Here is an 18,447-nt window from a genome sequence, read left to right on the forward strand (position 1 = left end):
AACATGAGGTTTCTTTCTCATGCATTCTATGCAGCACCCAACTGTTAAAACAAAATATGCCATGTTACTCTGCCTATTTTTATTCCTTTAAATGACTTGTAATCCTGTCACTAAACTCTGCCCACATTTCCCCTTGATTTTTGTCTGTAATGATAAACATACAGTTGCCAACAGACAGGCTGATTGGTTTACCCATCCAAACAAGAATGCAGGAAAACCATTTTGCTGGTAATAAATTATATGATTTACCTTTCACTAGTCAGCTTGCAAACCCTCTCTTACACCCCACTGCTGCAGTACCCTATTTTTCCATCCCATTTGAATCTCCTTGCTAAATTGGTCATCAGTACTTTTTGACTGCGAGAGAATATGTGCAGTTTCTAACATCACTATACTATTTGAACTCTGGCCTTTGTCCTTCATGCTAACAGCCAGGGAGAGGGAGGGGGGGTTCCACTCATTTGCTCTCTAGCACAGAACCACTTCCTTTGATACCTTAATGGTCCATATGTAGGGGCCATTACCAAGAAACCTACATGGCTGTTTCAGCAATTGGATCCTTGTTGGATCTAGGAATTGTAAGGGACTCTGGCATACAGCTTACTCCCCCCCTGCTAAACTCAAAACACTATGAATCATGCCAGTGCACCGCAGGTGAGGGTAACTGAGGTTGAGAATCGGTGGCTTGCTTAAGGCCATCCAGTGAGTTCATGGTACTTTCTCTGTCTCCTAGACATTGCACAACGTAAGCTAATTTGTGGCACTTATCCACATCCCTAAGTAGAGGGTGATATGTTGGACCGGAATGACGCAGCGGATAACCAGGGAAAACATCCCTCTGCAGGGTAAAGTGTGTCTAACGCCAGCAGGCTGCATCTGTTTAGCTGGGCCTCCTCCACCCACTTCTCCACCCCTTGAGGGAAATGTTATTCAGAATCAATAATGTCTGCAAGGAGAAAATAATGTCAACCAGTACATCTCTTTTGGATAAGAAGGCAATGCCCTTTGGGGCATGCTACAAATTTATTTGGCAGGACAACAAGAGCAATTTTAAACTGGGCTGACTGAATCATAGCTACCCACTAGATAAATACAAGATTTTATTATCCAGGACAGTGTGTCCTTTAACCTTTACTGAATATACACACATACTGTGGCAAAAAAACAACTGAACAGAGACAAAAACCAAATAGTGTGAAATAAATTATTTGTGAAAAGATCTGCTTATGGCCTGTATGTTGTCGGTTCGAGAAACCAAATAAGCACATAAAATAAATGGTTGTAGCTGCAACCTATCTCCATGCACTTTGAAGAAGTTCTGCTGTTTCTACTAGGATTACTCCTGAGTAAGCAGGTTTCAGATTGCAAGCTGTGGAAGGAGAAATCAGTTTGCACTAGATTTTATAAATAGTCACCTATGACTGCTACCTCCAGTCTACACAGACTTGGGCATGCAACAGGAGTTATTTCTATGTAAACATGCATAGACCTAGACTGTAAATATCACAAGCCATTGAAACTAATTATAAGAAATTAACAAATGTGTATATTTTCCATTAATAATCAAGGGTAGTAGTCAACTGAGTTTTACTTAGAGTAGACCCACTGAAATTAATGAGTGTAATTTAGTTATGTTTATTAATTTCAATGGGCTTGCTGTCAGTAAAACTTTGTTGTAGACCACCCTAATAATCTCCCCACAGTATCAAGTGCTGGTGTATCTGAAATTTGGATCCCTCCCCTGAGCCCACCCTGATGTAGGTGCTTATTTTTTTCCTATTCAAAATGTACAAACCACTCCTTCCCAGAGAAAGAGAACAAGAAATGCATGGTTTATTGCAGATAGGCTTGCAATAGACTGCGTGTTTTGCAATTTAAAGTACCATACCCCTGGGAATGAAAAAAGGAGGTTTATGAGGGGGGTAGGGTAATAGGAAAGGGACAATCATCTCGCCAGAGACAGAGCAAACAGTAGCAACACATATGTAGCACATTGAGCAATTAGGTATTTTTAAACCTAGCTCGATGAAATGTCATTGCCAGTGAAGCTGCACAGACCCATCTAGGTAGAAGGTATCATTTTGTGTATTTGTGGGTTTCACTCAATGGCTTTGTTGCTGCATCTGCTTCCTGCAATCAAACTCTGCTAGCTTTCTGCTGGTTTAGAACAGTGTTTAAGCAGGAGCTTTGCATTTGATCCAAATAGCAATGCTGTCGGAATGAATGCTTCTGTGTAGAGGGCAAATGTGGGCTGAGATGATGAAGCAAAAAGTGATGATAGGTCAAAAACAGATGATGATGTACTCATATTTGCTCTCTCTCCCGCAATAGTTTATAGTTCAGTCTCCCTCAATCTTGTGCCCATCAGATATTTTAGCTGTGCTGGCTAGGGCTGATGGAAGCTGTAGTCTGGAGCAAATGTAGGACTTAAAATTGGAGATGGCAGGTCTAAAACATGAGGTTAGATATCAATAGATGCATGCTTTCACCTGAGTGTGTCTCATGTCTAAATGAGTCATTTGAATCCATCTCTTATGCAACTTCTCTCTATTTGTGACACTATATGCCCTGGATTGCCTAGGTCAGGGATGGGACCTAAGTTGGCTGGATGGTACCTTGTATGCCTCCTTTCAGCAAGTCATGCAGCCAAGCTGGTGCCAGATGTATTATTCTGCTTTCCTTTGGACCACATCAGTGTGGTTCGGTCTAGTAGTGGCAGGTCTTGTAGTTTGGGCAGCCCAGGACCTCCATACACACTGCCCAGGCTAGCACCCCAGGGAGGTCACTTTGTCACTGCTAACACAGCAGTTTGACTTCACCCGCAGAGGTGCGCTCGATTGTCTCTCAAGGCAGATAGATGCTAACAACAACTGTTATCCTTGCCAAAAAGATTGGCCACCATTGTTCTATTTAACTTACTGTTTCTTTACATTCAACCACATTGTTATCATTGTTTATTTTTGTTGTTACTGTTGTTGTTTTGTTATTAGTATTCTATGTGTACGTATATTAGATAGGCTCCCTTAAAAAAAAAGAAAAGAAAAGATGGAGGAGCACAATCTTCCCATCTCTCCCATCTTGTACCTCTTATCTTTGGTGGGAAATTAATAGGACAGTCATTGTCCATGTCAAACATTTATCCCAGCTGACAATTGAGCACATCTGTGTTGGAGAAGTTATGAGGCATTAGCAAGATCAGATTGTGACAGTTTCGTTGTTGTTGGGCTTTTTTGGTTTTTTACTATTGCAAAGAAAAGCTGAGATTTGAACGAGCGATTCCCACAGGAAAAGATCCCCATATCAGCCAAGCAGCCTTGGTGCCCTTAGAGAAGAGTGTATAAATATATAGTTTAATGCTCTTTTCAAACAAAGTTTGACATTTGTTAAGAATATCAGGAAGCGAGTTGGCCAAGTCCCGAAGGAAGGTCTATCCCAGCCAACAGAAGGTCAGAGTGAGAAACTCACTGCACTAAAAATGAAGAACATGTTCTTTAAGAATTATCCCCGAGGCAAGTCATCTGAATGCTGAAGGTTTCTAATGGCAGTGGGAAAATGGCAACATCAGTTATCAAGATATGGTATATAATCAATCTGGCCAGCCTGGCCAGGACACCTTTCCTTTTATATCTTGCATGTTAATTGCAGCATCTGGGCTTGATGAGGCATGTGACCCGTCCTGAGCCTACTCCAACTGAGGAATCACATACCTCCTTCCCAAGCTAGTGAGCCCCACCTGGGATGTGGGTCCTTGCCTTCCTTATCCTCCTAGAGCAGTGTTTCCCAACCTTGGGCCTCCAGCTGTTTTTGAACTACAATTCCCATCATCCCTGACCACTGGTCTTGCTAGCTAGGGATGATGGGAGTTGTAGTCCAAAAACAGCTGGAGGCCCAAGGTTGGGAAACACTGGCCTAGAGCGTACCTCCTGCAATCCTGCAGTCAGAATAATTCAACCAAAATAACCAAAACCAATGAGGTCCATGCCGTGAAGTGAATTGCTAGGGGGATTTCAACTCTCCCATCTTCTGTGCCAGCTGCCAGCCACATGCTGTGAACATGCCTCAAGGTAAGATTGCCATATTTTGAAGAGCAAAAGAACAGACACATTTGCTATTTTTCCAATCTTAAATTGAGTGTGCTCTTTCTCCTTCCCTCCCTGCCTCATTCTGTTATTCTTTATTCCCCCCCCCAAAAAGAAGTATTTTCCTCTTTTCTTTAAAACCATTGTTTAAGTTATTGCCTTTCCCAGAGTTTTTGTGGTGATGCAGCAGCTGTACCATCCGAGAGATGGTAAATTCAGTAACAATGATGTCCATACTGGGGGAGAAATTACTTGGGAAGAGTAATGTGCATATTTCATGCTAGGTTTAGCCTTGGTCTTTCACTGATGCTTCTGCTGCTGTTTGGAGTTTGTTTTAACTTATTGTTTTAAATGTAGATAAAAAATATATCATTATTTTTCATGTTGCAAATAAAATTAACATCTAAGGGCTAACTTTTACAGGGCAAGTAACATAAATAGAAAATAGAGAGTATAAATTGTATAAATTGTGTCTAAACACTGTCTTTTTCTTTTTTACAGGTAAGTGGATTGCATTCGGTTCCCTTAGAACAACGTCCCAAAAAGTCAAGAAAGTTAACAAAGTAGAGTTCAAACAAAGTTGGCTTCTCTGTCCTACTTAGAATGCAGAAGGGCAGATGATAGCATATATATTATACTGAAAGCTGCCTGAGCAGGTGCACTGACTTGTGACTTTGCTGTTGTTATTAGGGACTAGAATAGTATCACAATGATCTATCTGAAGAGAGGAATACATACATTTATCTTCAGTATTTCTGTTGCAAATGTCAAGGAAGCCAACTTTTCAGTAGCAAATATATGTTATTTTAGATAAATCCTGAAAACCTGAAGTGGTCTGAGCAATATTACATTCTGTGGGGAATGACCCACAGGAACTTCTTTGCGGGGTTTGGAAGGCAAAGCTTCAAAGAACAATAAAAATTCAAGAACTGTGAGAACTGCTTAGGGTGAAGACCCTCATACAACCATCTCAAGACACTATAGTTGTTCAGGCTGTTGATCAAAGTCCTGTATGTGTCTTCCTGCCTATGGTGAGCTAACTCATGTGCAAAAGAAGGCTACTTTTAGTATTGAAGTCTGTGTCCTGATGTCAATAGTGGAGGTGTTATGCCTCTGGTTGCCAGTTGCAGAGAAACATGAGCAGGATACTGCCATTGCTATCTAGAAGGACTGTAGCTCATTGGCACTAGCACTTGGTTTTCACACAGAAGGTCCCAGCTTGAGTCCCTGACATCTCCAGATAGGGCTGAGAGAGACTTTTGCCTGAAACCCTGAAGAACTTTTGCCAGTTAGTGTAGACCAGGATCTCTCCCAGACTAGAGTCTCCAGCTGTTTTTGGACTACAGTTCCCATCATCCTTGACCACTTGTCCTGCTAGCTAAGGATGATGTGTGTTGTAGTCCAAAAACAGCTGGAGACCCAAGTTTGGGAAACCTGGTGTAGACAATGCTGAGCAAGATGGACCCAATGGTCTGTCTCAGAATAAGATAGCTTCCTATTGTGCTCAGGTCCTGCTTATGGAGGAAGTATTATCATTGTTCAATTGCACATACTTCCTGAGTTTCAACTCTTAGAAGAAAGGGTTTTTCCCCCCCTTCCAATTATAAACCAGCAAGAATGTTCAGGCAAAGTTAAAAATAAATAAATTCCACAGCATTCTCGCTAATCTTTTCTGTCATGGAAGTTGGCAGGCCAAACAGCACATCACAGGGGAAGAAATGTGTCATGTCATAATGTTTCATTAAAAGTACATGGGAAAACCCTTCATACAGAGTCAGGATAAAAATAGGAAGCCTTTGAGTTGGAGTGCATACTGGTATAATTTTAACTCATAACTAATTCTTGCTTTGTGTTGCCCTCTTTACTTCTGAGTGATACTGGGGAAAATAACTCTTGGAGTGTTTGCATACATGTGATACTTCCACATGCCTATGTATGTGGAATACATACATCTCTTGGGTAATACACAAACACATGTAAATGTCTTAGTTTCTCACAAATATGTGAAACTTCACTTTCAGTATTGTCTTCTTGGAAACATCTAGTTACGAACCACAATATGATTTCTCTCAGAACCTTTCTTCTGCAAGGAACTCTGTGTATGCTCTGATACCCGACTGCTCAAGCAGGGATCTGTCTCAAGCAATGGCCTCGGCGGTACAGTTTCTGACCCAAGGTGAAACTTCAGGTTTGGACAAACAGCAAGATGAGATAAAGGTCTGAGGTGAGGCTTGGCACCCTGGACAGCTCCAGGCAGTGATCAGCTTAGCAACTCAAGAAGAGTAGAGCTTGAATGTTGTTTTGGGAGAGGTCAAGGGCAGACTGAGCCTTAAATAGTTGGTACAGGTCTAGCTCTGCCTTCCATGGGAGCAACCTCGTCTATTAAAGGGGCCCAACCTGCTTTAGCAGCTGAGTCCAACAGAGCAGGGGAGATTATGGTTCAGAGCTGCGGGCTACTCCACATAACCTGTCACATCCCCACAAAATCCCAGGATTATGACCTCTAACTCACTAAGTTAGATTCATTTAATTAATTCATTCATTTTATCTACTAATGAATTTTGATATTTTATCTTTTGTTGTATATTGCCCTGGGCTCCATTTCTAGGAAGGCTGATGGATAAATGCAATAAACAAACACTGATGTCTCCAGCAGTAAATTGCCAGAAACATGGCTGTGCTCAAAAAAAGGGAGGAATCATATGTGCCTGCTTTGTTTTCCTCCCATGATACAGGTTCCATCATTATTCAGGTTGTGTGACAGGGACAGGGAGATCAAGACCACATCTGAACTAAAAGGTTTAAAGCAGTATCATACCACTTTAAGCAGCCATGGCTTCCCCCTAAGAATAATGGAAACTGTAGTTTGTTAAAGGTGCTTAGAATTGCTGGGAGACCCCTATTTCCCTCAAAAAGCTAAAATTCCCAGAGTTCCTAAGAAGAATTGATTGGAAAAAACACTCTGGGAATTGTAATTCTGTGATGGGAATAGAGGATCCCCTAACAACTCTCAGCATCCTTGACAAACTACAGTTCCCAGGATTCCTTGGTGGGAGCCATGGCTGTTTAAAGTGGTAAGATACTGTTTGGAAAGTATAGTCAGTGGCGGCCCACCCCCTCCGCCGCCGCCCCCTCTCGTACGCCCCTGAGTATAGTGCAGATGAGTTACAATCCACCATTTTCAAATTTATTCTGCCAGGTACTCTTGATACCACTTTTTACTGATGAAATGGCACATCAAGACTGGTACGGAAGGAGATAAAACAGAAGTTTGAAACATCTAATTAGTCAAACTATAGGACATAAAGGGCTCTGCATTTCTGAAGGGATGCGAATTGTCTAAGCTGCATACCAGTGTTCTAAATTAGAAATAGTATTTGCTAACACCTTTGGTTTGACATGTATTTTTCAGCACTTCATTTCCCTTCATAGCAAAGCCATGATGTTGTGAGGCATTGCTGCTCAGCAAATCTATGTTGGGAGTGAGCTTTGCACCTAGATCAAGCTATCCTAATTTCAGTAGCTGTCTCCTTCCCACCATATCTCTGAAATTTTGGTTAACATTAAAGGAAAATGAATTGTATCTCTGCATTCAAACATGCAGGGAATGATCTGATTCCCCCCCCACCCCCATCCATCTTCAACTTCCTTCTCTTCTCGGCTGAAGAAGTGGAGTACTTTTGGGAATAAAGATTGAAATTTTATCACTTGTTCTGTGTAAGGTTCTCTCTTTCTTTTGCCTATGATCTTTGATTAATCAGCTGTATTCTTGGAAATCTCAAGTGCTTCTCTGTATTTAGAAGATTAACACTCCTTCATCAGCCCATTTGAGTAGATGTGGCTGACAGAACTTTTAAGAAGTTAGCATGGCGATCTTAACACCAGTGGGTGATGCCAAGATAAGCAGTCCCAAACCGTCTAGGAGAATCACAAGGCTTGCTGGGGTCAGCCAAGAATTATTCTAACCCTCTTACAATGACAGTCAATTTTAATTCCAAAAATGTGACATGTGGGGCCTGATTTTACCTCTTTCCCCCAGGGGTTTCTAAAATAATTCCATTTACTTAGGATTCCTGCCACTGAAGTAATTTTATTTCATTTTTAAATGTCCTCTTCATAATACTGTTACAAAAGCCCAGTGCCTGCCCCTCTCTCTGCCAAGCAGTGGCAAGAGCGTGAGGGGTAACAGGCACACATACAGGGTCTGTATCCCTTTGGATAATAGAAGACATGGCAGAGACGGTCATGCTTTAAGAAATATGGTTTCTTCACCTATTTAAACCTTCAGTCTGCATGGAGGGAGTCCAGATCTTACAGCATGGCCCACAGCATTGCAGGCAACCTTTTCTCCTTCCCTGCCAAGATGGATCTCAAGCTTACTTCCTACTCCTTCTGCCCGGAAGCCCCTGCTTCAACACTCCCCTTTTCCTGTCCCCTCAAACATAGTTACCCCAGCAACCTTTGTGACTTCTGACTCCCCAGGCCAAAGGATCCTTCTGCGGCTCATCAAGACCTTTTTGTAATGCTAACAGGCCTGCTGTTAACAGGCCTGTTCTTGAAACTACTAACATGAGTTTGACCAAACTGTGGGAGGCAGTGGAAGACAGGAATGCCTGGTGTGCTCTGGTCCATGGGGTCAGGAAGAGTCAGACATGACTAAACAACAACAACCAAGCCTGCTCTTCCCCCTGCCAGCCAGGCTGGTTGGCATAAGCCAGCACAGGAATTCCTTTGCAGCTTGCATTCTCCCTTCATACTACAAATAACCAAAATCCTACCATTTATTAATTTCTATAACCCTACTATTAACAATGGGTTGCCATATATCGTGAATACAGAATTTGGCAGCAGCGTCTGAGCGGAAATCGGTCAAATATCTGGAAAAATTTGGCAGCCCATGTTGGCAGTGCCATTTCATTAAAATAGTTGAAAAACAGTAACAACTTTTGGCAAAACTAAAAAAAGCTCAAAAACTTTGCCAAAAAAAACTTTTCCGTCCTGATTTTCACTGTTTGAAATATGGCAACCCTAAACAACATGTTATTTAATGTAGCATTTCAATCTGCTTACATCTGGTGCCTGAAGATATCAGACAATGGTGCCAGGTAAGCCTCCTCAGGGAGAGCATTCCACAAATGGGGAGCTACCACTGAAAAGGCCTGTTTTTGTGTTGCCACTCACCGGGCTTCCCGGGGATGAGGCACATAAAGAAAGGCTTGATTGCAGGGTCCACTTCAATTCCTATGAAGAGAAGCAGTCCTTGAGGTACTGGGGTTATGAGATGCTTAAGTCTTTATTGGTCAAAAACAGCACTCTAAATTGGTCCAGGAAACTAACTGGTAGTCAATTAACTTATTTAATACCAGTGTGGCATAGTGGTTAGAGTTTCGGACTAGGACCTGGAAGCCCAGGTTTCAAATCTCTGGGTGATCCTAGACCAGTCACTGCCTCTATGGGCAGGGTATAAATATTTATTATTATTATTATTATTATTATTATTATTATTATTATTATTAGCTACCTCACAGTGCTGTTGTGGGAATTAAATGAGGAGGGCAAGAACAATGTACACCACCTTGAGCTCCTTGTGGAAAAAGGTGGGCTATAAATGCAATAAGAAAGTAGATAAATACTGAGAAATAGTTCTCACTCTCTAGCACTTTGCCAATCATATTTAAAGTTGGGAAGGCTCTTTTTCTTTTTTACCCCATCCTTTCTTCTAGAGCACAGGGTGGCAATCAATCATTAAAACAATAATCTAAAATACGTCAGAAATAAATATTATTCCAGTATAATAAAATACCGCAGAATACGACTACAGAGTAATTTGTTAAAGAGCCACGTACATCTAGCACAAACAATTAAGAATCAATGATTGCCATAAAATTCCCATTTGCTCTGGAATCTTGTCGAATGCTACAATGTTATTAATTTAGCCAAACATGATGATAGTTTTCTGTCACACAGATAGGAACAGTTTTCCATTTTGGTGCCAACTGGTTTCCTTCATTTCACTTTCTTTTTCTTTTAACCATGGTGAAAACAGCAATGAATAATTCTGAAAGTGCATGTTAAATGTTAAACTAAACACCGTGTAGCAGAGTTAAAGGTTGCACGTTTTGAGAAAAACTGACCTACATGAAATGAAAAAAAAATCTTACCTCAGGATCAATGTATCATGTGCCACTTCTAGGTAGAGCCAACTAGTGGAAAAGTTTTTGTACTCAAGTCAAGTGCACCATGACGAAGAAACATCAAAGAAACGTGATCTACAAAGTCACATTTCTTGGAAGCTGCTGAGCTTGAGCCTGGAAACAGATCCAATAAAGGAAGCATATCAGTCATTTGACGCTTAGGCTAGTCGCTACCTTTCAGCCACATTACAGGGTTGTTGTGGACAAAATGTGTGTGTGTGAGGAAACCATCTACGATGTCTTAAAGAAAGGGCAGGATAAACATAAAAAAAAAAAATCTTAGATCCACCTTATGGCCTTCATCTTAAAGAATGCCTACACTAAAAATCTATGGTTAGTATTCAACTAAGTTTTACTCAGCAAAGGCCTACTGAAATTAATGAACATGACTAAGTTAGGCCCGTTAATTTCAATGGATCTACTTTGAGTAAAACTTAATTGACTACTGCTCCATATTACGTAATTTTGCATTGGTGGAACTGCCATAGCTTCCCAAGAAGTATCTTGAAAAAGTTCCGTTTGGTTACAAGCTCTGAGAATTTTGTCAGAAATCCTTAGACCTCCTCATAGAACCAATCCCCAGGGCTCCCTCAAAGGACAGTTTAAGTCTCAGTTGTGTAATTATCTATCCATTATTTATTAAAATAGTTCAAGTTTGCCTTTCAGTCAAAGAGGGATCCCAGACTGTCACTATTTTCAAGTGGGAGTCAATCCCATATTGGCAAATTAAGGCTGCACAATTAAAGCTGATTTGTAACTCTTTAAAGCTGATTTGTAACTGCTTCCCCCCAAAGCTCAGACTCCTTCCAATAAGGAAAGTGATGCGAAAATGCACTGGAAAATGTGGGACAATGCTTGCTAGATACATCTGTGTTTATTCAGAAGTGAGTCCTGCTGTGTTCAGTGGGGCTCATTATTCCCTATTAAATATGTTTAGAACCGCAGCCTCAGACTGCAACAACAGCAAAATCAATTTTCATTAAATGCTAGAGAGAGTTTAAAAGGTTACCTAAAAGTAATAATAATAATAATAATAATAATTTTTATTTATATCCCGCCCTCCCCAGCCGAAGCCGGGCTCAGGGCGGCTAACAACACTAAAGTAGTGCAACATTATAAAAACATTATAAAAATTAATTAAAATCAAAATTAATGGCAACCAAAAACTAAAGTTTTGCAAAGATTGCCAAAGGAGGGAGTCAGGCTGCGCCCTGACCAAAGGCCTGGCGGAAAGATGTCAAGTCCTGCAGGGCCCTTGTCTCTTGTGACAGAGCATTCCACCATGTTGGAGCCGCAGCCGAAAAAGCCCTGAGTAGTGAGGATGTGGGACTGCTTAACTTAAAAGAGAGTTCTAAAGCTGAAACTTCATAACTAAGATGCTGCTGCTCGGTACTGTCACTTATTTATTTTGATCGACTGACTAATTGTATTTCTAGACCACTCTTCATCCCTTAGAATCCAAGGGTCTCTTTCATAGAATTACAGAACTGGAATCTTTTGCATTCTAGGGCTTGAACCCACAACCCTGAGATTAAGAGTCTTGTGCTCTACTGACTGAGCCACTAACTGTCAAACAACAATTACATTAAAAAAAGACATAAACATTAGAACCAATTTAAATCCAAAGTATTACGGGTTGACAGTGGCACATTATTTGTGGGCACCCTGAGCAGGGTTTCTAAAGAAGATCTGAATTGCTGGGCAGGCAAATATGAGAGGCCTCAAGTACCATGGGTTCCAGATGCTTAGGTCTTAAAATATGGGTTAGGAAACCTGTGGCCTTCCAGATGCTGTTGGTTTCCAGCTACCATCAGCTCCCCTCAACATAGCCAATGGTACGCGATTATAGGAGTTAGTCCAACAACATCCGGAAAGTTGCAATTTCGGGTAGCAGAGCAGTCAGGATGAATGCTTTGTACCTAGATGTTTGTGTCCTGCACTTGTCCTCTTGCACACTTCGCCTGCAGAGCTCTGGCATCTTGCCTTTTAGTCCTCTGGAACACTTGGCAGCTCTGAGGGATATTGGGGGGGGGGGCGCGGAAGCCAGGCCAGTAGTCATGTTGAACTGAAAGCCAGTTAACTCCTTTTACTATTAAACAAGTGTCATGCGTTCGGCGTTGTCACGTTGCAATTTGTGCAACAATTGCTCAGCAGTTATAAGGTTTGGAAATAATTAAAAGGGCAACTTTTCATTAGCTTGCTTTTTTAGGAAATCATACGTTTTCCAGGAGAATCAGGGTGAAATACTAAAGGATTAAATTTTTGTTGTTAATATTTATTCACTGCCAGCAGTGTGACTTAAAGTTCCATATGCAAGCTCCCTGTCTCCAAGGAGAGTTTACCATTACAATCTAAGGACAACAACAGGAAAGCACCAGAGGAAGAAGAGGGAGACAAGAGTGTAAATATAATTCATAATATAGAAAAATCTCATTTGGAGCACTATTGAACAATTTATTAAAAGTTGGTAATTTTGGGAAATGTCTTAAATCATGAAGTAGTCTCAGACACCTTTTTGAACTGTTGATTGACTCTGCAGATTAAAGTTATGTTTTATGGAAGAGTGAAAGCAAATTCAGCTCCATGTGCTTATAGTTTGGTTACACTTGTAGATTAGGATTTAAAGGGATAAACCATAAACAAATTGGAATCTTTGGGTTTTGAGGGGGGATTAGCTGCAGTATGTAGTTTCATACTAATACCACCAAAGTATAAGTTCTAGTGTTAGAATAAACCACTTTGTGGTTGCAAGAAATCCTTGCTTCATAGGCAGAAACTGCTATGTCAACAATCCTATGTAGCTGCAGTTCACAGAATTGCCATGGTTTTTTATAAAAAATGCAGCTGGAGTAATTGTGCTTCCATTTAAATCAAAGGGGATTCTGCTGAAAAGTTTTTTATTTGAACTAACTGAAAAACATAAAAAATATGTTGAACTGCGTAACTATGAAAACTAAAAATGTCAGATTATCAACCAGCTATATTGATACTGTAGTCATGTTCACATCGGTTATGGTTAATTGTAGTGAAATCGCAAACGAAAGAGCACCACTTCCAATGACGGAGGGAATGTTTTCTGTATTGTTTTCGTGCCTTTAGATTACCCTACCCCCTGCATAAAAAAAACCCTGACTAGTTCATTACATAAAAACAACATGAGATACTGAGACGTATTGAAACTGCTGCATGTAGCGAACTTTACCACAAACACACCATTCTTTATCCTTTGTACACTTCAGACACCTGCAGTTGCGCTTTGAGAGATCTGAAATAACACATAGACAGCAATCTTAGGAATTTACTTGTAACGACTATCAGTAACACAGAAGAGGAGGTGGTTTTCACAGGGGCAGCTTGTCAACATGCAGGCAAGAGAAAAGCTGCCCCTTTTGCATCTGGTCACCCTAAAAGCAGCAGGATACTTAACTTTTGCTCCAGCCTGGGTTACGGGGGGGGGGGGGGGGCAGTAAAAATCAATAAAAACCTGAGGTTCTGCCCTCCCTCCAAACAAAAATCCTGGTTACGCTCATGGCCTGGGTTTTGGTGCCACGTTTTCACAACTGTTTGGCAGGCTGCAACTTAACAGGTGAAGCTCTTCCTTCGAGAGAGCATATTTAAGATGTAGTCGCCAGATATAAAATGGAAGACTGGTACAAAGAGGTGTGGGATATAGCTACTGATTATAAACTGACATGCTGTTAAGATGGGGAATATGCGGGAGAGGTGATTTTGCAGAGACATGGAAAGTATTTGTAGAATACTTTTTTTTTTTAATTAGTTTTTCAGATTTTGAAATTGACAATTGTCAAATGACCAAATGTATTTGCAGGCTTTGTCAAAACGGAAAGGAGTCAAACCATCGCAAAAAAGGCGTTAGAATTTTTGGCAGGTTGGATAGTTACGATGGAAGGGGTTGGGGGGGTAAGGCGCGCATTATTTATCATTATTACTTTATCAAAATAATAATAATAATAATAATAATAATAATATAGAGGCGCTCGCGTTTCTGAAGAAAAAATAGGCCACAATGAGTTGTGGGGAAACGTTTCACCAAACGGAGGCCTTTCCTTCACGGCCTTCCGAGAACAACGAGGGCAGCACCTGACGGGAGGCGCTTGTGCTTTGGTTGGAGATGGGGGCCAACGGGAACCCGGCAGCCTCTAGGGCCTGGTGGCCTCCCTCCAGCCGGGAAGCCTCGGGCTCCTGTGCGCCTCGGAAGCCGAAACGAGCGGCATGGCAGCCGCTGCAGGAGGCGGAGCCAAGCGCTGACCTGGCGGCATCGGAAACAGAGGCACCTTCTCTGGGAACCGCTTTCCAGCCATCCCTTCCCCCCTCCCAGTTTCCCTCTGTGTTGAGGTAACGACGCTTAAGTCTTCATAGGGCCCTGTGACCCCCTCGGCTGTTGCGAGGCGTGTTGTGTGAGAGAGAAATCCCAGGGATCCTGTCGCCATGGAGCACATCCGAATGCCCAAGGTGAGTACCGGGAAGAGAGAGAGAGAGAGATGGATGCTCGCTTTTTGCATCCTTGAAAGCGCCCTTTATTTCTCCCTTGGGTGGGCGAGGCTGGGGTGCATTTACACACACACACCTCCCATAAAACAAAAAAAGTGATTTATTTATCTTTTTAAAAAACCTCTTTCATCCTTTCCTGGCTTTTCGTAATTTTTAATGCCATTGGCTGTTTAAAGCAGACCTTGTATTAGGCTCAGAATATTCACCAGTTTGTCTAGAATATGCTTTTTTTAATTCGTCCATAATGCAGCAAACATCCCTGAAAGCAGGGGCGGGGGGAGGTGTCTTCCTCCTTCAACCCCCCTCCCTTTTCATTCTGCTTTTTTCACTTTTTTGAAATTAAACTGGAGGCCTCTGCCTGGCTGTGGCTGCTGACAGGGGTTGTGGTGGAAGAGACCCTACCGTATTGATCTTCTCCAGGCAGGTGAAAAATAGGATCGCAGCACACACAAAAAGGGCTCAGAATTATGATGTAGTTTCTCTACAGGAATGAGATCAAGGTAGCGTTGAATCGTAGGAGAATGCTGAAGTTAAATGAATTCCTTTTGGCTGAATGGATGTGGAATGATCTATGGCGCTGAAGGGTTGTTTTGCAAATGCTGATGGTATATTATTAGCCATCGACTCAAAATAATGGCTTCTTGTTCTTTGGTCTTACATCACTAGGCCTCTGACTCCCAGACAGGAAATGGGATATTTGATCCTGCTTAAAAAAAACCCCAAAACACTGTTCCTGTAATTTTACTCCTTTTTGTATCTTAAACAAAAAAGGTTTCCTTTATCGCATTTATTCCAATACATCTGAGAAACAATAAGAATTATGTGCCTATATCTAGTCAACACAGTCTTGAGAGCACTCAGAATATGGAGGATTTTGTTCTTTTCTTTTTTCAAAGTGATTATGAAGGGGAAACAGCATTGATATAGTCATTTTAGACAGGGTTGTGTGTGCTGGCAGGTTCTGTTTTCTGTTTATTTTGTCAACCAAAGTCCCTCGACTTTCATTTAAGAAATCAAGTTTCTAGCTCCTGAGGTTTGTTTAGAAAAGCTTGGCAATAGTCCCACTCATGTCATCTTCCACTTTATTCTTCCTTTCTTGCCAAAAATTCCAGTGACTACTATGAATCCAGGAACACCCTCAGGCTATGTAACTGCTCCTTCAGAGGGAGGACCTAATTCCTGGACCTGAGAGTCACTAACCCACAAGGCCTTTATCGTGCCAGGATTCAATTTCAGTTTATTAATCCTCATCCAGCCGCCACTGCATGCAAACACCACTCCAGGTGCACCACACCTGCCCCGGTTGTTACAGAGAAATAGAGTTAGGTGTCATCCGCATATTTGTGAAACATTGCTGCAATGCATCCAAGTAACAGGCCCCATTCCTTCTTTTTTGAATCACGTCACTTCTTTTACTGGTTGGCTGACAGGCATGATTTCTGAAGCATTTTCCCTCTGGTACCCAAGGAAGCAGTGCTGCAACAGGATGCTTGCAACAGGGACAAGAAGTCTAAAACACATTTTGCCCAGATGTCTGCGTTGCCAGTGGCAACCATGAAAGACTACTGACCTGGATCAGGACCATTGTGGACCAAAGGGTTAACGCTCCCACACCATGCTATAGATCAAATCTAGATCAGGTTCCCTCACAGTTGTTATTTACACACTCTCTCTCTCTCTCTCTCTCTCTCTCCCTCTCTCTCTCTCTCTCTGTGTGTGTGTGTGTGTGAGAGAGAGAGAGAGAGAGAGAGAGAAATAATGCCTCAGCCTCCTTTTCTACTGCTTCATGTTGTTGATGTTGTAGATCAGCTCTCCGAAAAACATAGGATAGGACATTGGAAAATAGGGAGTAGTCCTATACGGAATGGGTCCATTAAGCGCAATATTGTCTCTTATGACTAGCAGCAGTTTTCCAAAGTTTAATAAAGAGGTCCTTCTCAGCCCTATCTAGAGATGCTGAGACTTGAACCCACGACCCTCTGCATTCAAAGCATGTGTTCTACCACTGAGCTACAGCCTTTCCCTGGTCCAGCAACTTTACTTGTAAGAAACAAGTATTGATTGTAAATGATTATGAGCCATTAGTGTGGTTTGAAAGAACATCCTCTGGGAAGCTGCTAAAAACTGAAATATCTACTGAGTGAAATAATCTTCTGTTAACAGGCTTCACCATAAATGGCAGCCAAAGGGGATGGGGGACGAAATCAGATCCCCACCTGATTTGAAAATGCTTTGTGCTAACTTAAAGGGCGGGGAACCAATGGTGCTAAAGATCAGATTGATACTAAAGATATGAAGACAACACGGCCCTTAGATCACAATTTTTTTTCAGGCACATAAAGTGTGTTCCTTCCATTTATATCATTGTAGCTATATATTGGCAGCAGAGCAATTTAAGTTAATTTCCACTGAACATGCCAAATGAGTCCCTAGCGTCTGTGTTGTAATAATAGCACCAGGCATTCATTTGATGTTGTATCTGTTTGTTTAATGCAGCATTCTGGGTGGTCCAAGTTGTCCTTAAGTTCTAGTTTTTCCATGTTACTGAGTCCTTTTTCTGTTTTGTTGAACGTACAGTATTTAGGTTATTTCTGGGGGAAATGACATTTGTATCACAAATATTCAGGCCTTCGATGTTCTTTTTTCTTTCCTTTTCATCTCCCACTTGAATGGGCTGAGATTAGCTCAACCTGTGGGTCTTCGTGGGCTACTTAGGGCAATATGAATTTGGGACTGACTCTAAAGTTCTCTTCAAAGCTCATCAGGCTACTATGAAGCATGTGACGTGTAGACCTGACATGGGCATGTTTATGAGCATAACTTTGCTGGGAACAATATTGCATGAAGAATGTTAGATCTTGGATTTATGTACACAGTAAACCATCCTGTGAGAGATGCTTCACACATTACATTTTTTGTGGACACGCTTTACAATATGTTGCCCAAGCAGCAACATTCATTCATTGGCTTCTCTAGCACACCCTTCATCAATTAATGATCCCAGGGCAGGATTGAACAACCCCCCCCCCCCCACTAAAAATGTAATAATAAAATTTACATGCAGCTCATAAAACAGCAGATAACAATATATAATAGCACAATATGGCACACATACAACAGGCTGATTTATGACTCTCCACATGAGGTCAACTCCCTATAAAATGCTAATATCTATTTAACTAGTGCCTAAAAGTGAATGGTGTAGCACCATTCATTTATTAAAGGGGAGTGCCAGAAGTGAGATGCCATAACAGAGAAAGCCCTATCTAATATCACAGTGAGTTTCCTTTAACACCAGGGCCAATGAGAAGGGCCAGTTAGTACATGGGCAGTATAGGAAGATTTCGGATTACTGAGCTGCTCTGAATTCTGACAGCTTCATTCTGCACTAATTGCAGCTGCCTTCAAGGGTAGCCTCACGTACCATGCATTATAGCTGTCAAGGGTCAGGAAGGTTTGTAGTTGCTACTTCAGTTTTAAAAAATAAAATAAAATAAACTTTGTCCTCTGACTATCAAACCAACAAGTTATTCTTCACTATATTGTTGATTCATGTTGGGAAACTGAATCAATATGCTCTTCTGTTGTGCCAGTTCCAGGCTGGTTTTGTGATGTGAAAATACAGTAAACTAATCCATGGCTATATTAAAATGTTGATATAA

At 41.4% G+C, this 18,447-nt stretch overlaps 1 protein-coding gene and 1 long non-coding RNA gene across 5 annotated transcripts in view; one reads left to right on the forward strand and one right to left on the reverse strand.

Moving 5' to 3' along the window:
- Positions 1-1,039: 1,039 nt before the first annotated feature.
- Positions 1,040-14,512, reverse strand: LOC309349693. 4 transcript variants are annotated; one of them, XR_014160090.1, is made up of 5 exons: positions 14,375-14,512; positions 13,487-13,538; positions 10,241-10,387; positions 9,261-9,320; positions 1,040-1,369 (listed from the first exon to the last, which is right to left on the reverse strand). It is a non-coding gene; the product is annotated as an uncharacterized lncRNA (long non-coding RNA). The 4 variants fall into 4 exon arrangements; XR_014160091.1 differs by lacking the exons at positions 1,040-1,369; positions 9,261-9,320 and adding an exon at positions 3,086-3,469; XR_014160092.1 differs by lacking the exon at positions 1,040-1,369 and having other exon boundaries at positions 7,709-9,320.
- MTMR7 (myotubularin related protein 7) overlaps positions 14,408-18,447 on the forward strand; it is a 38,407-nt gene continuing 34,367 nt past the window's right edge. The window contains exon 1 of the mRNA XM_081875785.1: positions 14,408-14,746. Coding sequence (XP_081731911.1) covers positions 14,723-14,746 — 24 coding nt within the window. The 5' untranslated portion in view covers positions 14,408-14,722. The remainder of the gene's footprint in view (positions 14,747-18,447) is intronic.

The sequence above is a fragment of the Podarcis erhardii genome (genome assembly GCF_964252035.2).
Source record: "Podarcis erhardii genome assembly, chromosome: 9".
NCBI classification, from domain to species: domain Eukaryota; kingdom Metazoa; phylum Chordata; class Lepidosauria; order Squamata; family Lacertidae; genus Podarcis; species Podarcis erhardii.